The sequence below is a fragment of the Elephas maximus genome, chromosome 1 (assembly GCF_024166365.1).
Source record: "Elephas maximus indicus isolate mEleMax1 chromosome 1, mEleMax1 primary haplotype, whole genome shotgun sequence".
Classification (NCBI taxonomy): domain Eukaryota; kingdom Metazoa; phylum Chordata; class Mammalia; order Proboscidea; family Elephantidae; genus Elephas; species Elephas maximus.
In genome coordinates, this window is record NC_064819.1 from 195,905,592 (window position 1) to 195,925,674 (window position 20,083).

The following is a 20,083-nucleotide window of genomic DNA, read 5'->3' on the forward strand; positions in this document are numbered from 1 at the left end:
GAAGAACTATGTGAGCTCCAGAGATCCCTGTGGAATTGGTTGAGGTCTTTGTTGTGATTGTATCAAGGTTCAACTTCTCTTTCTGTCCAACTTTCTTCTGTTACTCTGCCTCAGGTGTCCTTCCTGAGGGTACATCCCAATAAACTTTCAACATGCAAATCATTCCAGGGAACTGGACACGCAACAAATAGCTTAGTGAAATTATCTGCACTTATCACATGCCAGCTACTAAAAATTGTGCTTAAGCTGATTAAACAGTGAAGCCCACGGGCTCTTCCTGATCTATGGCTGCTGAGGTAAAATGAGGCCACAGGGAGGATCAGAGCATCCACATGTCTGCACAATTGGTGGTTTCTTGGACTCTGAGGAATTAGTTACTTATTTCCAAAGAAGGTTTCTAATCCCCTCTCAGATTCCTAGCATTCAGAGAGACCATGAAATTCCCAAGAGGACACAGGTCTCAAGGGAAAAAAATACAGGCTGACTCAGAAACTGCAAGAGCCACATCAGGCAGGGAACATAATGTAGGGAAACAAAGTGTTTCTTAGCAATACACTTATAAAGCCTCAGTAATTAACTATAATAGGTATGATTCAATCAGAGTTTATTATTTATTATGTAGTTTTTTTTTTTTTTTTTTTTATAGTAAATTTGCAGCCCTGTTGTCGCAGTGGTTAAAAGCTTGGCTACTAACCAGGAGGTCAGCAGTTTGAATCCACCATCCACTCTTTGAAAACCCTATGGGGCAGTTCTACTCTGTTCTATAGGGTTGCTATGAGTTGGAATGGACTCAACAGCAAAAGGTTTGGGTTTTTTTTGTTTGTTTTTTGGTTCATACTAACTTTTACCTATTTTATCTAATATAATGTTCAAAATAGCCCTCATGGGTAGCACTATTATTAACCCAATTTTGCAAATAAGGTGATAAAGATGTTAACAAATTGCTCATGTATCAACTAGGAGATAGGGGAGCCAACATCAAACATAGGAACCTGAGTTTGGACCACAAATTTAACCACTTAATCCTCCTACTTTCATTGGACTGTTGTTTTAGAAATTTATTGACAAAACAATGCATGGGGTTAAGAAGAATAATGTTCCTAAAGTAAGATGAGGGCATTGCTGAGCAACTAGAGTGAAGGGGAAAAAAAAAAAAAAAACAGAACAAAGGTCGTCTGGAGATGTGGTAAGGCATTCTCATCAGTGTCTTAGTGAAGAGGAGCTGGGGACTGACAGCACTAATTCTGAGTTAGCTTATTGTTTTCTAGATGGAGTAGAGTAAGCTTTCATCACAGAAAACCCTTTAGTTGTTTTCACTGAATTCCAAAATAAAAAATTACGTTTAGCATAATTATTACATATACATTTGAAATTGTCCCACCTAGTCTAATTGAAAGAATAAGATCTGGGTGAAGTCTTGAAGGAGAAAAATTAGAGAAGCAGTATCTCTGTCTTAATAAAGCTCTTCAGTTTTTTGGTCTATGATACCCTACCAAACAAGCAAACAAAAAAATTCATTGCAGTCAAGTCAATTCTGACTCATGGCAACCAAAATGTTACAGAGTAGAACTGCTCCACTGGGTTTTCTTGGCTATAATCTTTATGAAAGCAGATTTCCTGGCCTTTCTTCTACAGTGCTGCTGGGTGGGTTTGAATCACCAACCATAAGGTTAGTAGTTGAGCGTAAACTGCTTGTACCACCAGTGACCTTTTACGATATGCTACAAAGGGTCTGAAATTGCCATGCTCATCACGAGACAACTTAGGAAATGACTGACTTATATCTCAGCAGTAAGGAGAAGGAAAACCCAGAAAGGGTATCATTTACCCAGCCTGAACTTCTATGTAGTTACTAAATATACAGAGATCAACTATCCATTCCAAGTATAGTAAATGTTAAGAATGGACCCAATTAGTCTTTTTTTCTTTTTTGATTAAGAAATATATTTTATATTCACAAGAAAATAATGAAGTTTGAAAATTGTATTTCTGTTTTACTTTACATTTGTATTTTTATGCACGTAATTATAATAACAATTATTCATAATGAAGAAAGAATCTGCAATTTATTGTATTTAAAAATGGAGAAGCAAATAAAAACACTATCCTGATGTGCTAACTAGATGATTTCTAAATAAATGAATGTTGAAATGAACTTAACCAGAGAAAGGAGATATTACATTATTTTCTTGAATGAAGGTGGTGTTATGGATTGAATTGTGCTGTCCCCCAAAAATGTTCATCAATTTGGCTAGGTCATGATTCCCAGTATTGTGTGATTGTCTACCATTTTGTCATCTGATATGATTTTCCTATGTGTTTTAAATCCTGCCTCTATGATGTTAATGAGGCAGGATTAGAGGCTATTGTGTTAATGAGGCAGGACTCAATCTACAAGATTGGATCGTGTCTTAAGCCAATCTCTTTTGAGTTATAACCAAGAAAACGGAGCAGAGAGAAGGAAGGTGGTGGGTACCTCATGCTACCGAGAGTGAAGAACCAGGAGTGGAGTACATCCTTTTGACCAGAGGTTCCTGAGCTGAGAAGCTCCTAGACCAGAGGAAGATTGATGACAAGGTCCTTCCCCCAAAGCTGACAGAGAGAGAAAGCCTTTCCCTGGAGCTGGTACCCTGAATTCAGACTTTTAGCCTCCTAGAGTGTGAGAGAATAAATTTCCCTTTGTTAAAGTCACCCACTTATGGTATTTCTGTTATAGCAGCAACTAGATGAATAAGACAGGTGGAAAGTCTCACTTGCTCAGCACCACTGCTTTAATTCCAGGTTCTCTTTTTCCTTAAACCTATCACTTGCAAGCAATATGTTCAAAATGGGTACTGCCCTGCTCTGTAACATATTCTACACTAGTCACTTAGGGCACAGTGCTGCGATTGCTGCTCAACGAGCCCCTGTCCAAGGAGATGCACCCACAAGGCAGAGCAGATACCAAGGTTTCCGGTGATTGAAACAAACTTTGATGGCGGGAATTGTGTTATCTGGTACTTTTTAGGATCCATAGTCTTAAAGAAAAAAAAATAGTTTCCAATGAATTAATAATGGCTTGAGACTCAACACATTGCAGCAATTTTCACTGCAGTAGTTGTTTCTTTTATAGTTATACTTGATTAGTACTAGAAATTTGGAGGAATTGCAATGTGCATGATTTTCAAAGCCCTTTACAAAATTTCATTTTTATCACTTGGAAAGAGTCAATGAAAAGGTAATAAGAAAAACTCTATGGGGTATTTTTATAGGAGCGTCAGAAGCCAGTAAGCTAACTACATGAAAGAATTCAGCTTGTAGAGACAGTGTTTGGAGCAGACACACTTCAGAGACTTTATATCCAGTATTTTGACTTTTACATGCCCTTGGAGGAAAAAGTGTGCTAGCTAGAAAACCAAATAAGGAAGAGAAAGGAACAAGCTGTATGCTTAAGAATAATTACAGTTTCAATTTTTCTGTAAACTAAATATGAAGTTTCAAAGATAAAGTGCAATAGAAATCGAACTGGCGTGGTATGTCTAAAATATTGCCAAGAAAGAAAATTCTTATTTCCCTTGTTAACTCATCCCAGATTTCCACAATATGGTAGTTACTCTGGTAGCTTAATTGAATGCTATCAACTCCTTGACAAGTCTATTTGTTCTTACTTTGTCCTCAGTAGAGATAAAAATGATCAGATCACTGTCCCTATAAAACAAACTATCGTAATTCAAGTCTGCATTAGGTGATTTACCTGACACTTCTTTAAACTAAAAAAATCTCAATTATTTCAGCCTCTTTGCTCAAGCCATTAATTCTTCTTGTTAATCTTTCTAGCAAAAAAAAAAAAAAAAAAATTAAAATGTTATCATGCTAATATAAGAAATCCTAAAATAAGACACTTTCCTTAGCCATGAAAATCATAAATGAGGAGAAAAATCTAATACTGGGAAACAATGATCAGCCCTCTCATGATTGTGAGTGTTTAATACTATGCTGCTCTTAAAACTTCATTTCATTGAGATTTGCAGGTCTGGTCAGTCATTTTGGCTGAGACACAGATTCCACATAAAATGGTACAAAATTCTGTACATTGTGCATTTATCTTGCAGGCAGTTAACACCAATGTCATGTGGCTTAATGACTGACCTGTAGTCACACTGGTGTCTACTTTTGCAGCTGCCCCACTCTTGCTCCTCTCTCTCTCCAGATTGGCCAAATCATTCTGACAACCAACTGGTGCTTTTGAATCCAGGCCAGCTTGATTTGCGTGTGGCTTCTTAGAAACGTCTACACGGTGACTCTGAAACGACATAGACCACAGTGATTGATTCCACAAGTAAATTATCAGTCCAGAGATACGCCGAGGATAAACATTTATCATATGGCAAGTCATTTCTATAAGTATGAAACAGAACATTCTACATGTCAAAGTGAGTTACAAACTGGATTTTCTTCAGTATTTTTTGGTAATCTGGGTATGGAATATTTGAGGCAACAGAAGTAACAAAAATAAGAAGCTGTCTCAGGCACAGAAAGTCATCTTCAAAGACTGTACTTTCATCCTGTGAATCTTTTAAAATATTTTTCATTTAGAATATTTTTACTCATTTTTTAAAATTTTATAGTTACATAATCCAGCATTTCATTATAGATTACATATGTACCTGTCGTACATAATGAAGAGTGGGCTTCACTTACGTATTATCTTTACTCTTTATATAAAACAAATCAAAACATCTACTTTAAAACAACCCGTATTTTTAACCAGCACACTGTGAAAACTTGACAATGCTCCTCTAGTCTATTTAAGAACAATAATTTATCATGATAATGAATTATTAAGGTGCAGCATCAGCCTCTAAAATTTATCTCACATATAAGAGATGTCATAGTGCTTGATTTATGCTGATACACTGTATGCTTCAAAAGCATCATCAATAGAAGAAAAAAATTAAGTAGGAAACTGAAATTTCAGCACTTCATACCCAAACTCAGACCAGAAGCTTATCAGTTGGAATGTGACTGAAGATATTCAAAGATTCATAGGGTCAAAATCAGCCAGTTGATTTGGCCATCCACACTAACCATTTTGGTTCACTAAAGTATAGGATGGAGCCCTGGTGATGTAGTGGTTAAGCTTTTGGCGGCTAACTAAAAAAGGCTGGCAGTTTGAATCCATGAACCTCTCCTTGGAAACCCCATGGGGCAGTTCTACTCTGTCTTATAGGGTCACTGTGAGTTGGAATCAACTTGGCGGCAACATGTAAAGTATAGGATAATGAACAAGTTTCCCCTAAGTATCCTCCTACAGACTGTGCATCCTATTAAATTTGTTAAAAGCTTGATCTTATAAAACTAAAGGCCTTTCAAACTTGGAAACAGCCAAAAAGGAAATTAAGGTCTAGCAAGATAAAATAATTTACCCAAGTTAACAAAATGAACAGTTCTGAGTCTCAGGGAGACTCTTTACCTTACTCTGTGATTGATTTATTCATTTATTAATTCAAGGAGGTGAACTGATTGCATTAACAGCAGAATTCCTCACCCTTCTCTGTACCTATGTGCTTTTCATGTAATTTTGCATTGCCTTCCCACGTTCTCTGATTTTGGCTTGTCCATGTGGCTTCCCCCCACCCCCATTGTGTCTGTCAGTTTGTCAGATTATGGGGGCATATATTAACAGTGAATTGCCAGAAATTCAAGCCAAATTCAGTAGAGGATATGGAACCAGGGATATCGTTGTTGATGTCAGATGGATCCTGGTTGAAAACAGAATACCAGAAAGATGTTTAGCTGTGTTTTATTGACTATGCAAAGGCATTTGACTGTGTGGATCATAACAAATTATGGATAACATTGCAAAGAATGGGAATTCCAGAGCACTTCATTGTGCTTATGAGGAACCTGTACACAGATCAAGAGGCAGCTTTTGGAACAGAACAAGGGGATACTGCATGCTTTAAAGTTAAGGCTGTATCCTTTCACCATACCTATTCAAGCTGTATGTTGAGCAAATAATCTGAGAAGCTGGACTCTTTGAAGAAGAACAGGTCATCAAGATTGGAGGAAAATGTGTTAACAACCTGTGTTATGCAGATGACACAACCTTGCTTGCTGAAAGTGAGGAGGACTTGAAGCCCTTATTGTTGAAGATCAAAGACCACAACCTTCAGCATGGATTACACCTAAACATAAAGAAAACAAAAATCCTCACAACTGGACCAATAAACAACATCATGATAAATGGAGAAAAGATTGAAGTTATCAAGGATTTCATTTTACTTGGATCCACAATCAACACCCATAGAAGCAGCAGTCAAGAAATCAAAATTGGGCAAATCGGCTGCAAAAGACCTTTCTTTAAAGTGTTGGAACGCAAAGATATCACTGTGAAGACAAAGGCGCGCCTGACCCAAGCCATGGTGTTTTCAGTTGCCTCATATGCATGTGAAAGCTGGACAGTGAATAAGGAAGACTGAAAAAGAATTGATGTCTTTGAATTGTGGTGTTGGAGAAGAATATTGAATACACCATGGACTGCCAGAAGAATGAACAAATCTGTCTTGGAAGAAGAACAACCAGAATGCTTCTTAGAAGGAAGGATGACGAGACTATATCGCACATACTTTGGACATGTTATCAGGAGGGATCTGTCCCTGGAGAAGGACATCATGCTTGGTAAAGTAGAGGGTCAGCAAAAGAGTGGAATACCCTCAACAAGACGGATTGACACAGTGGCTGCAACAATGGACTCAAGCATAACAAGGATTGTGAATGGGGCAGGACCAGGCAGTGTTTCATTCTGTTGTGCATAGGGTCACTAGGAGCCAGAACCAACTTGAGGGCACTTCACAATGACTAACAACAACATGTGGCTTCCTTTGGACCAACAGGATATTAGAACATCAACTACTAATCTCTAGTCACAATTCACCATCATGTAAAGATTTTGGCACTTACATTATTGCTTTCCTTTCAGCGTGTGTATAGCCATGACCCTGGGCGATGTCTACATCCAGGCAGACATTCTGTTCAAAGCTCTGAATCTCCTTGTTATACAACTGAACTTTTCATTTCTCTGCCTTAGTTTTTCACTCCCAGAGTCACATCTAAGATCTGAAAGATGCCTACACAATTGGTTTTGCTCATTCTTGTACTTCTTCCATGCTGTGAGAACATGCCCGGACTAGTCTGTTGGAGGTTGAGGATGATATGGAGCAGAGCCAGCCAATAGCCAGCTGCACCCCAGGCATTTAGGCAAACTGGCCAGATCAGTTGAGCCCATCTCAACTCAGCTGAACCCAGCAGCCTCTCCTCATGAGCAAAATAAATGTGGTTTTAATGGTATACCATCAAGTTTTTCTGGTCATTCTATAACATTGTTGTGGCAATAGATAACAGATACAATTAACAACAATTTCTCTATAGTATCCTAGACACTGGGTGTGGTGTCAGAATATAAATATATAACAGTCTCAGAACCTAATTGCTCAAACAACAATTTTCATAAATTGCTTAAGCAAAAAGTTAAACTTCTATGTAAATAATCCCCAAGTTCCTTTTCTAATGGCAAAGGATAAGACCTTGGTGATACTACGGAGATAACTCCAAAAAGATAAGAATTCAAATGTTCATATTAATTAAAACTAAACCACCATACTTGTTCACATATGACTCCTACACAGCCCATAAAAACTTAAGTCCATCCTACAGCATGAATTTTTAAATTGTCAAGACTGTATCGCCTCACAGCATTTGGAAAGAAGCAGATTCAACCAGCATCTAAGCACTTTCTGATATTGAATTAAATACCTTTGGAAAATATATTTTCAATATATAAGTTGGAATGAACTTGATGGCAATGGGTTTGATTTTTTGGTATGTTCCAAAATATATTTCAAGTTATTAGGTGAGTTTTAAATAATTCTTTCTCAGTACTGAGCAACCAAGTAGATTTAAGAAAAAATGGAGCTAAATACTTTCATACCAATTACAATTGATAACATTAAAATTTTGAGAAGTTCATGCAAATTGGTAGCACAGTGGTTAAGAGGTGGGCTGCTAACCAAAATATCGGCAGTCTGAATACACTCGCCGTTCCTTGGAAACCCTATGGGGCGGTTCTACTTTGTCCTATAGAGTCGCTATGAGCCAGAATCAACTCAAGGGCCATAGATCATGCAAATTATGTGTATTATAATAAGCCTCAGACTTCCAAGATGAAAGGCTGAATTTCCATAAAACCATTTTACTGGAAACTTTGTCATAAAAGACTGACAAGAGCAAATGACCACTTGGTCAGAATAAGTCAATATTGGAAAGGCCGTGTGTTTCCTGGTGAAAACCTCTGCCGGACTGGACATATTACTATTTCAGTAATTAAGGACCACATTTTCCTGGAGGAAGCCCTCATTTGGGGGTCTCATCTAGTCAAGTCCTGTCAGGTTTTCCAACCTCTAGTTTACTTTATTTTTCATAACTTGTCTCCTGTTTCCAGGTCCTAACCTGATGGGAGGGAGATAGACGTCTGTTAAGCTGCTGATGCTGCCACACTCTCTCATCCTTGTTTAACTCACCCAGACTGGACCTTCAGTTTCCTGGGTCCCCACACCATCCCCAGGCATTTATTTTCTGCCACAACAATAAAATACCCAAATGTTCTATTCTTCACGGCCCTGTTGCCCTTCAGTAACTCCCAACACACGCACGCATTTTCCTTCCCTATCTCCCAAATTCTTCCACTGCCCCTGCTGGAATTTTATTCTATGTTTGCAAACTTTACTACATGCTCAACTTTCTTGTAAAATATTTTCTCTGCCTTCCTTCCTTGACTAAAACCCCATTCTCCATTGAGGATACAATTTCTCCTGCCAGTGATGGCTGTTTATTCTTCCACAGCCCAGGTACCCTCAGGTTGATGATCCCCTTGTCCCTGGTGCTGTTTCTGGACTATTGCATTCTTACCTCTGTGAAAAATAAATCTCTGCTGCTTTGATATTCCTGCTATCCCGCAATTCATCGCCTCTCTTCTTATTGGTACCATCGTCTCCTAATCTCTAGTCACAATCCATCATTATATAAAAACTTGGGCATCTGTATTATTGTTTTCCCCTCCAGCTTGAGTGCAGCTGGGATCCTGGGTGACTTCCACATCCAGACAGATATCCCATTCAAAGCCTTGTTTTGAATCTCCTTATTACAAATGAATTTTTCATTTCTCCGCCTCAGCCTTCCACTCCCAGAGTCGCAACCCAGAACTGCCATTGCCTGAAAATCTTTCACCTCCAAAATCTGTAAGCATCTTCCTTTCTCACATAATCTCTTATGCTCAAATTTACGTTTTTTTACTCCAACCAAACCTCCCACGCCCAGGCCTGCTTCTTCCACCACTTCTACCAGGACTATTCTTTGGCTGCCTTGGGACCTGAGTTCCGTTGATCCCTCTACTTTCTCTATACTCATCAGTCCTCTGCCTAATTTCTTCTCTCTCCAGCATCCATTTTAGTTCAAAAACTTCTGTCTCACCAGTAACCTCTCAGGCTTTTATTTTTCACTTCCCAGCAGCACTGGACATATCTACTCACTTCCTCTCCTTGAATTCTAATTTCCTCCACTCTGAGAACTCAGTCTCCTTTGCTGGTTTACTTCACCTTTACCTGATGTTTGAGTGTTAGAGTTTCTCTGGGTTTTATTAACCAGTTTTCTTTTTACTATCCCTAGGAAATTTCAACATGATGTGGCTTAAGTTACCATCTACATGTTTGTGACTCCTGGGGGTAGGGAGCGTTATGAAATGAGATGATTCTGGAGAGGCAAAAGTTAAATTGTAGTGAATCTTTCATGCCATGGTAAGCACTCTGGCATCCAATTCTAATGTCCTTTCTGCTCCACAAACCCACCACTCTGCTTCCTTAAAAAACCAAAACCAAATCTGTTGCTGTTGAGTCTGACTCATAGCGGCCCTATAGAACAGAGTAGAACTGCCCCCCACAGAGTTTCCGAGGAGCACCCACGTGGCTTTAAACTGCCAATCTTTTGGTTAGCAGCCATAGCACTTAACCACTACTCCACTGGGGTTTCCCCTCCTTCCTGAGGCTTGGTTAATGCTCTGAATAGTACATTCTCCGCAAACGCCTTCCTCTTCACTTTACTAGTTTTTAGATTCCTTGAATCTCAGTCAGAATGTCTCTTCCCCAGAGGAGTTTTACCTCATGTCCTTTTTCCTAGTCTTTGAGCACCTTGTACTTCTAATTGTGATGCAATTTTCACAATTACAATTAAATAATACCTGGTTTAGTAGCTAATGCCTATTTCCCTGGTTAAAACATAACCTCTCTGAGAATAATGACTATGTCTATACTATTCACTGCCCTCAGTTATTATCTCAGTGTTTCAAATACAAACCAAAAAAAAAAAAAAACCTGTTGCCATCGAGTCAATTCCAACTCATAGCATCCCTATGGGACACAGTAGAACTGTCCCATAAGGTTTCCAAGGAAAGGCTGGTGGATTTGAACTGCTGACCTTTTGGTTAGCAGGTAAACTCTTAAATCACTGTACCACCACTGCTCCGTTTCAAATATACCCATTGCTGTAGAGTTGATTCCGACTCATAGAGACCCTATAGGACAGAATAGAACTTCCCCCATAGAGTTTCCAAGGAGCTCCTGTGGATTTGAACTGCCATCCTCTTGATTAGAAACCTTAGCACTTAATCAAGATGCCTCCAGGGTTTCCCATTCCAAATAGAGTAGGTATTAAGTAACTATGTATTAAATTAATGGAAAATTCATGAATAAAACATAGACTTAGTTTTCATGATGTTTCCTTTGGCCACCTTATCAAAGGCCACTATATAATCCCATATTCATACACATAAGTAAATCTAAACAGCCACTCCTGACAGTAATGGTTATTATACAGTTGAAGGGTATATATATATTTTTAACTTGTTTTCTCCACAGAAAACATATATTGCAAATCCTGTACTTTTAAATAAACTCATTGCTGCAATTATTCCAAATACTATGGTTATAAAGTATCCCATCATTTCTAGGATTCAAGTGAGACTGATCAACTATGTATGGGAATTATAAATAAAAAAAAAAAAAAGGTTATGTTTAGGGAAAATGGGAGAACTGAGTGCACATACACAAAAGGTCCCATAATCCCTAGACATGAGGTTGTGGTCTAACACCAACTGAAGAAATAAGACTCTCAGAATAGGTCCAGAGGAAAATGAAAAACTTAAAATATACGCAAAGAATAGAGAAGTATATAATGTAAATTTGAAAGAGCATGCATTAGGCCTTTGGGACCACTCTATAGTTGTACTTTAAAAGCAAACCCTGATTATTTTGTAGAATATTCATTTAAATTGCCATTAGAAATGAGTCATTAGGGTCCTGTCTATTAATATAAAATGAGCATTAAATTGCTTTTTATGTTATTCTTGGCTTAAAGTTTGAGTACTGCTTTTTGTGTTTTTGTTGAAATCAATGATCTGATCAGAAAGTACTGAATATTTATCTCATGAACAAAGACGTGAACAAAAATTATTACCAAAAAAAAAAAAATGTTAATGGGGATGTCCATGAACAAAATTGTGAAATTTCTTCAAATCCATCTTTTATCTCATATCCAAGGCCATATTGCTGGATAAAAATAAAACTTTTCCAAAAATTTTGTTGAGGTTTCCAAGTACATGCTTATATTCACTTATGCCTTTTCTTCCCAAAGGGAAAAAAGGCTTACTTTTCCTTCGAAAGCCGTATCGGGCCTGTAGTGGCCCATGGACTAAATATTACTCACATTTAAAACAATATGGTATACCAGATAATATATTTTACTTTTTACTTTGTAAAAAATCAGTAGCTCTCATAACTGACCAAAAAAAAAAAAAAGACCCCCTTCTCTGCTTACATAAACCACTGTTCCTTTTCACTTCCTGTAGTTTTTCACTTTAGAAAAGTAAATTAAAATGATACTTGAGAAAATGTTTCTGATTAACTAACTCACTTTCTTCCTCAGAATAAAATCTTACTTAAAAGAAGAATAACAGCAAAAATTTAGAGACTATTAAAATAAGGAAAGGACATTTAAAACGTAGTCCTAAGAAATATAAGTTTACGGTGCACATTCAAATGATCATTCCAGGAGAACACGAAATCCCCTAAGTAGTCCCCCTGTACTTTTTTTCTTTTTCTTTTGTTTGTTGTGTGGTTGAATCATCATGAATAATTCAGAATGATCAAGTGGCTTAAAAAATAATAAATTTCTCATTGTTCATGATGAAGATCTAATTAAATGGAGGTTTTAAATTTTTTTAAATGTCTAGCTCTTCTGAGGAAAATCTGTAAGCAAGCAAGATGATGAATGCGAAAAAACTATCTAAAGCAGTCTTCTCTTTCTGAGAATATTCTGAGGTTTCATACAGTTTTCCACCTATACTCCTAAACTGCCTTTTCTGCACAGAAGGTATTCTTTGCTATACCATTTGAAGATAAATGCTTTTGGGTTTGTTCTATTTGATTGAAAGGATACGCTCTTTCAACACCTTTCTTGTTGCTTTCAGTCTTAGGTTGTTGCCAGGGCAGTTGCCCATGTCTGTGTTTGACAGGACTTGTTTGGTCAGCCCATCAGAAGCTTCTGATTTCCACCTACCTGTTCCTCCCAGAGCTTCTGGCTGTGGCCCTTCCAGGTGAGATTCCTTACCCGCCATCCTTTACCTTCCCGGGTCCATGCTTCTCCCCCCTCAACCATGCATACCTTCTTTTTCAAATGGGAATGAGCTGACTGGACTCTAAGCAGACAGCTGATTGAGGGCTTCAAGAGGTATCACAGGTATGTGCATGGGGCTTGACCCTTAAACACCCATGGGTTAGTTGTGATTGACAGACAGGTGGTTCAGAACCTTCTCTCCCCTGCCTGCTCCAAGTACCCCAGCAAGTTCAGAATTTTAAAAGACTTGAGGTTTTCTATCTGCCCTGCCCTTCCCCTTAGGTCAGAGAAGGGGGAGGAAATCTGTGGAAAAGAAAGATGTCTGTATTTACTTCTCTAGTTGTCCTGAAAGGGAGGATAGCCTCCCACCCTAGACCTTCAAGGACATTCTCCACCTACTGGACTGCCTAGGGCCCAATCCAAGAAAAACCATCCACACTGGTACTATGACTGGAGATTTTATCGTGTGTCCCATATCAGAGATCTTATCATGTTCTCTGAGAAAGAAATCCTTTATTTACTATAAGACTATTTTAAATCCTCAATTTCAAAGACATGTTTCAAGAACAAATCGTATATTAAAGTAAGAGATTAGCAATGCTCATATATTACAGTTGAAAACTGGGAACTAAGTTATTTCACATCTAGAAATCTCAAAAGACCCGTTTAAAGTATTAAAAAGCAAAGATGTCACCTTGAGGACTAAGGTGCACCCGACCCAACCTATGGTATTTTCAATTGCCTCGTATGCATATGAAAGCCAAACAATGAATAAGGAAGACAAAAGAAGAATTGATGCATTTGAATTATGGTGTTGGCAAAGAATATTGAATATATACCATGAACTGCCAGAAGAATGAACAAATCTGTATTGGAAGAAGTACATCTAGAATGGACATTAGAAGTAAATATGGTGAGACTTCATCTTACATACTTTTGGCATGTTATCACAAGGGACCAGTCCCTGGAGAAGGACATCATGCTTGGTAAAGTAGAGTGCCAGCAAAAAAGAGGAAGACCCTCAATGCAATGAATTGACACAGTGGCTGCAACAATGGGCTCAAACATAGCAACAATTGTGAGGATAACACAGGACCGGGCAGTGTTTTGTTGTACATAAGGCCACTATGAGCTGGAACCAACTGGACAGCACCTAACAGTTAACAACAACAAAGAAGTCCCACCATCCTGATTTGATGGTGATTTGACCACCCTCTTGAGAAAATCAAATCCTACCTCATGGATGCAGGAAGAACTCAATGTAATCACACACTTAGTTTGATCAAAACAAGTTTAAGAATTTTTGCCCACAGTACTCAGTACACAGTACTCGGTATGGAGAACCTTACAACCTAGCTCAGTTCAATCTGCTTCTTGCTACTCTAATCTTCTATAAACTAAGCCAAGGATGAAACAGGTATTTGAGGCAATGCTTAGACAATATGTTTCTACTTTAAAATAAAGTCTGAAAATATAGTTAGTCTGTATTAATTGTTATTCTTAAGAAGATCAAAGAGAAGTCCAGCTGCCCTCAAAGATGTCACTCTAGATATTGACAAGCATGTAAAGGTGGTGTTGTTTTTAGAGACGCCAAGGCAAGTGCATCGCCTTCAAAATACCAAGGTTAGGTTACTTAAAATGTTGATATTATAAACATTACTATAAATATTTGCAAACAATATCTCTTCTTCTTTACCTTCCCGCAAATTTAAAAATTATTCATTCATGCAGTTATTGTCAGGACTTTCATTGCCCCTGCTTTAATTGGGAAGTGATAACTATTAGACTCAGGGAAGGTAATACGTGGCCAGAGGGCAGAAAAATTAATTTTATTTGGAATTATGCAGACAGGAATGACCGTGGAACAAACTATATGACACATTTTTCCGTCTGATTAGTTTTTGGTGAAATTAGTTTTGAATTAGTGGACACATGAATAGCATTTGAAAAGTGTCCAGCAGAGCAAATCTTGCTGCAGATGGCAGATGGAAACTACGGTGAACCATAAAATAGCTCTGTACCTAGGAAATTTCTTCTAAATTTACTTCTTTAAAATTACATTTGAAATCATTTTAAACTTCTGGGTATTAAAACACAACCTTTCACATGAGTCTTTGAAAGGTTAAAAATCCTGACAACCTAATTTAAAACATTGCTATATTATTATTTGAGCTAGAAACAATTTTGATGAGTATGACTCATCTCACCATTTCTTCAAGCACTCACATTATATGAATGTTAAATGACATTCTTGCCACCAAACTGTCTCTAAAAAATAAAAATGTTCATGCAATTGTGAACAAGTGCCCTGACTTAGGATGTGATACTTGAAAGCTGCTTTCCTGCTCCTCACCTCAGTGCAAGCCTGGCATCTTTCTTTGAAAACTTTTCCTATAAAGTCTCTTTTTTTCTGGTTTCTTCCAATTCACAGACCCGATTCCCCATCCTCATTTTTAAAGCATTGTCTGGCACCACCATCCAACACCGGCTCTGAATTTCTATAGAATCCCAGCATGGCCCTTTGACATCTCCAGGATCCTCCCCGACTTCGCTCATTGAAGCTCATAATTCCGTCTTTGGCTCAGGTTCTCTTCTTGGCCATCCTCTGTCAGAGGACCCCTTAACTTTCACACCTCTGATGAGCTTTTTTTCTGCTCTTTTTTAGCCTCTTGTATGTATGGTCAGGAGAGGTCCTAGGTGGTCCGGATCAGCTTTGAACCCACCCAGCAGCACCACAAAAGACAGGCCTGGTGGTCTGCTACTGTAAAAATTACAGCCCAGAAAACTCTATGGAGCAGTTCTACTCTTTATCGACTTGATAGCAATGGGTTTGGTTTGGATTTGCAAGTACAATCAGAGCTTGGACCTCATTGTCCTTTGGAATGTCTCCATCTTTAAGATCTCCATCTTCTAACGCTCTCCTCTATGCTCACGCTCACTGCTACTAACACTGCCCTTTCTTCTCAGTCTTCAATCCATTTCTTCCTACCAGCCCCCACCTTGTCTCACTTATCTCCCTACCCAGGCTGGTCCTTAGAACGGGCATGTTAACAGTCTTCTTACTATCACAATAAGAGCCTCACTTTCTATTCTCCTTGCTTTGTCAGTCCCCAAAACTCACTTTCCCTTCTCTCTTCTCCCAGTGGGACAATGCTGGTCAAAATTCTTATAATTTTTTTCTTTGTCTCTCATGTAAATTCATATGACCTGATGGCATCTGGGTCCTTAGTGTTGCTCAGTTATCTGAGGATGTCTGCTTCAGTTCCTTCAAAGGTCCACAGAAGATACTTCAAATCTTTTCCTCTTTTATTCCTCAGTCTTAGGAAGTTACTCAATCACTTCATTCACCGAGATTGTGGCCACCTGAAATCAATTCCCACAGCCTTCCACTTCTTTTCTTAGAGATGCACTTCATCTCTTACCATTCTTACTGACTCACAAAGTGCCCCATCTGCTTTCTGAAGTTTCTCCTCTTTTGAACATGAGCCTTTCTCTCTCACTTTCTCCTTGGCTTAGTTAATCAATCACACTGCCTGCTTCTCTTGATTCTCTGATGTTCCCTCTCCGACACCTCATTCATTTTCTGCTCAACTATAATAAGAATAATCTATTTTTACTGCTCCTTTTCCTTCCTTCAGACTCACTTAATATTTGGGCATTTACTGAGTGGAATCTGGTTTCTGTTCCTGTCATTTGACTAAAAACATTTTACTGATAACTTTCTAATCATCAGTCATAAATCCCATGGTCATTTCTCAGAGCTCGTGTTTCCAAAGCTTTCTTCTATGCATTACTCTGATAACTACATTAAAATAAAATAAAAAATTTCCCCTCAGTTTCTATTAACACTGTACTCTGCTCATTTTTCTGTCTCTTGGATCCTTACCCACTAATCATTTTTGCCATCTGTTCTCTTTCCTTCCAGCCTCTAAATTAGTGTTTCTAAACCATTCTGACTGCCTGTTCCTAATTAAAAATTGTAAGCAGAAAAATATGCAGTACATGTATTAAAAAATAGGTACATAAAATTATATACATGGACTATACTAACATATATGTGCTTATGCACTTTTACTCTTTTGAGATATCATGTGCATTATAGAACAAGCTAAAAGCAGAAACTATGAAAGAATAAATTAAAGTTGAAATGAAAATATTTTAAGCAAATTTTATTTCATTTATGAATTATACAAGGACAAAATGGGTTGAATAGTTTTTATTATTTTTTTAAAGCTTGATTTAGCATGTTGTGATTCAGCAATTAAATTGTTTGATTCATAATTCATTTATATACTGAGGCTTCATGGCTATTGCAGCTAAAAATGATGCTTCACAAAGATCCAAGCGGGAAAAGTACATTAACTGCTCTCACTAAATCAGGATGCATATTTTTCAACTCTGTCTACCAATTTTTCAATGGTTTTGTTGAAATTGGCTAGTAAATTTCTATCTTCCCCAATGACAATCCATCGTTTTTAAAAACTAACTAAACATTTTAAGTTAACATGTAATTAATTAATATTTTAATTATGGGGTTCACAACCCCCTGAAATTCTTTGGAAGATTTTATAAATGGTTAGCAATTCTGTTTCCAAGTGTTTTTGTTTTTATTGTACTTTAGATGAAGGTTTACAGAACAAACTAGTTTCTCATCTGTTAGTACACACATTGTTCTATGACATTGGTTAACAACCCCACGACATGTCAACACTCTCCCTTCTCAACCCTGGGTTTCCTATTACCAGCTTTCCTGTTTCCTCCTGCCTTCCAGTCCCTGCCCCAGGGCTGGTGCGCCCCTTTAGTCTTGTTTTGTTCCATGGGCCTGTTTAATCTTTGGCTGAAGGGTGAATCTCAGGAGTGACCTCATTACTGAGCTGAAAGGGTATCTGGGGCCATATTCTCAGGGTTTCTGCAGTCTCTGTCAGGCTAGCAAGTCCGGTCTTTCCTTTTGAGTTAGAATTTTTTTCTACATTTTTCTCCAGCTCTGTCTGGGACCCTCTATTGTGATCTCTGTCAGAGCAGTCAGTGGTGGTAGCCAGGCACCATCTAGTTGTACTGGAATCAGTCTGGTGGAGGCCATGGTAGTTGTGGTCCATTAGTCGTTTGGACTAATCTTTCCCTTGTATCTTTAGTTTTCTTCATTCTTCCTTGCTCCTGAAGGGGTGAGACCAGTGGAGTATCCTAGATGGCTGCTCACAGGCTTTTAAGACCCCAGATCCAACTCACCAAAGTAGAAGTTTTTAAAGTTTACAAGATGAGTGGTTTTATAGGTTGTGCACTCTTTTCAGCAATGAAATCACATGCCATTGGGCATATTTCAAAACAATCCAGTTTCAAAATGTTCTTTCTAGGATGATTCTTTTATTACAGTTACTTTTTGCCTTTTAATTGAAGGGCCAGCTCAAGTGTACATTCCTGTTAGGTAACAGGTTGCTGATGAGCAAGTGTGATTATGGACTAAGCAGGCAAATTTGAATATTTGTCTTTTGTAAAAAATTACCTTAATACTAACACATCCTTAATTTTGGAAAGAGTGCCTTGCCATGAGGTAAATAGCAAATATTTACATGGTGTAAAAGAGTTCCAAAGGAATTCCTCATCTCACAAAGTATCATAAAGATTGCAATATATTTTATATCTTCGGAGACCGTATAACCGATAAAAATCTAATAACCAATACATATATAAAACTTCAACAACTTAACAACAAAAAAGACAAACGACCCAATCATAAGATCTTGAATAGACATTTTGCCAGAAAAGGATATTCAAATGGTCACCAAACACATGACTAGATGCTCAACGTCATTACCATCAAAGACATGCAAATCAAAACCACAATGAGATACCATTTCACTCCCACTAGGATGGCTAAGACTGAAAAAAAAAAAAAATACAGAACATAACAAATGTTGATGAGAATGTGGGGGAAATTGGAACCCTTATCCATTCTAGTGGAAATGCAACATGGTACAGCCGTTGTGGAAAACAGTGCGGAGGTTCTTTAAAAAAAAAACTAAAAATAGAACTACCATATGACCCAGAAATTCCACTCCTAGGTATATACCAAAAAGACTTGAAAGCAAAGACTTAAACAGATACTTGCACACCAGTGTTCATTATAGCACTATTCATAATAGCCAAAAGGTGGAAACGACCTAAATGCCCGCCAACAGATAAATGAATAAATAATAAGTGGTACATACACACAATGGAACACTACTTAGCCAGTAAAAAGAATGAAGTCTTGATACATGCTATAACACATTGAAGACATTATGCTGAGTGAAATAAGGCAATCATAAAAGGACAAATATTGTATGACCTCACTTACATAAAAAGAATAGGCAAATGTATAGAGACCAAAGTTTCTTGTGATTACCAGGAGCAGGAGGGGTGGGGAAAGAGAGGTTATGTCTTATGGATTATTGAGTTTTGCTTTACAGTGTTGGGAAGATCGTACTGATTAAGAGGTTGCACAACTGATTGAGGAAATTGCTATCAGTAAGCCGTACACCTGTAAAAAAAAGTTGAATTGGCAAAAGTTGTGATAGATATATCTATAACAATGACAAAAAAAAAAAGTAGCTGCTGAGGCAACTTATGTACAACCAAACACCTCATGGGATTTGATTTCTTGGTTTGGAGGTTTAGGGTCTGGTTTCATGAGACATTCAAGTTAACTGGCATAATAACATGTTTAGTGCTTCTGTTCTACCTCCTAGTTGGTTGCATACTGCCTGGGATCATAAAAGCTTGGAAGTAGCCATCCAAAGCACAACAGTTGGTCTAAATTTACCTGGAGCAACAGAGGAAGAAGGAGAGTCAAAAATGGAAGGAGAAAATGGAATAGGTGGCTAATTTCCACCATGAGACCAGAACTGGATGGTGCCCAGGTTCTATTATTGAACATTTTGATCAAAGATTCCATAGAAGAATCTGATCAAATGGGAGAAAATGCAGTACATAATTTCAGATTCTGATAGACTCCAGACTTTCTGGAGCCATGGAGGCTGGCTGAACCCCTGAAACTATTGACCTAAAATAATCTTTAACCTTAAATAAAAAATATTCCCTAAAGTCTTCCTAAAACAAAAAGTAGTTTAGCTTAACTAGTAAAAAATGTCTGCCTTGAGTATTACGCTCTTTTACGATCTATCTCCTGAGGATCAAATTGACAACAGCAACTCAAAAGATTAGATAGAGAACTAGGGGGCAGACAGTTTGTGTTAATGGGTGAGGAAAAACTTAGAAAAGGAGGATGAGAATGATTGCATAACTCAAAGAATGTAATCAATGTCACTGAATTGTACATGTAGAAATTTGAATTGGTATATGTTTTTGCCATGTATAGTCTCAACAATAACAAAAAATACTTGTT

General features: G+C 37.8%; 1 protein-coding gene across 1 annotated transcript in view; it reads right to left on the bottom strand.

Annotated features, from left to right (window-relative positions):
- THEMIS (thymocyte selection associated) overlaps nt 1-20,083 on the bottom strand; it is a 211,365-nt gene that overhangs the window by 11,911 nt on the left and 179,371 nt on the right. Inside the window, exon 5 of the mRNA XM_049902361.1 lies at nt 4,129-4,282. Within this exon, the coding sequence (XP_049758318.1) occupies nt 4,129-4,282 (154 nt within the window). The remainder of the gene's footprint in view (nt 1-4,128; nt 4,283-20,083) is intronic.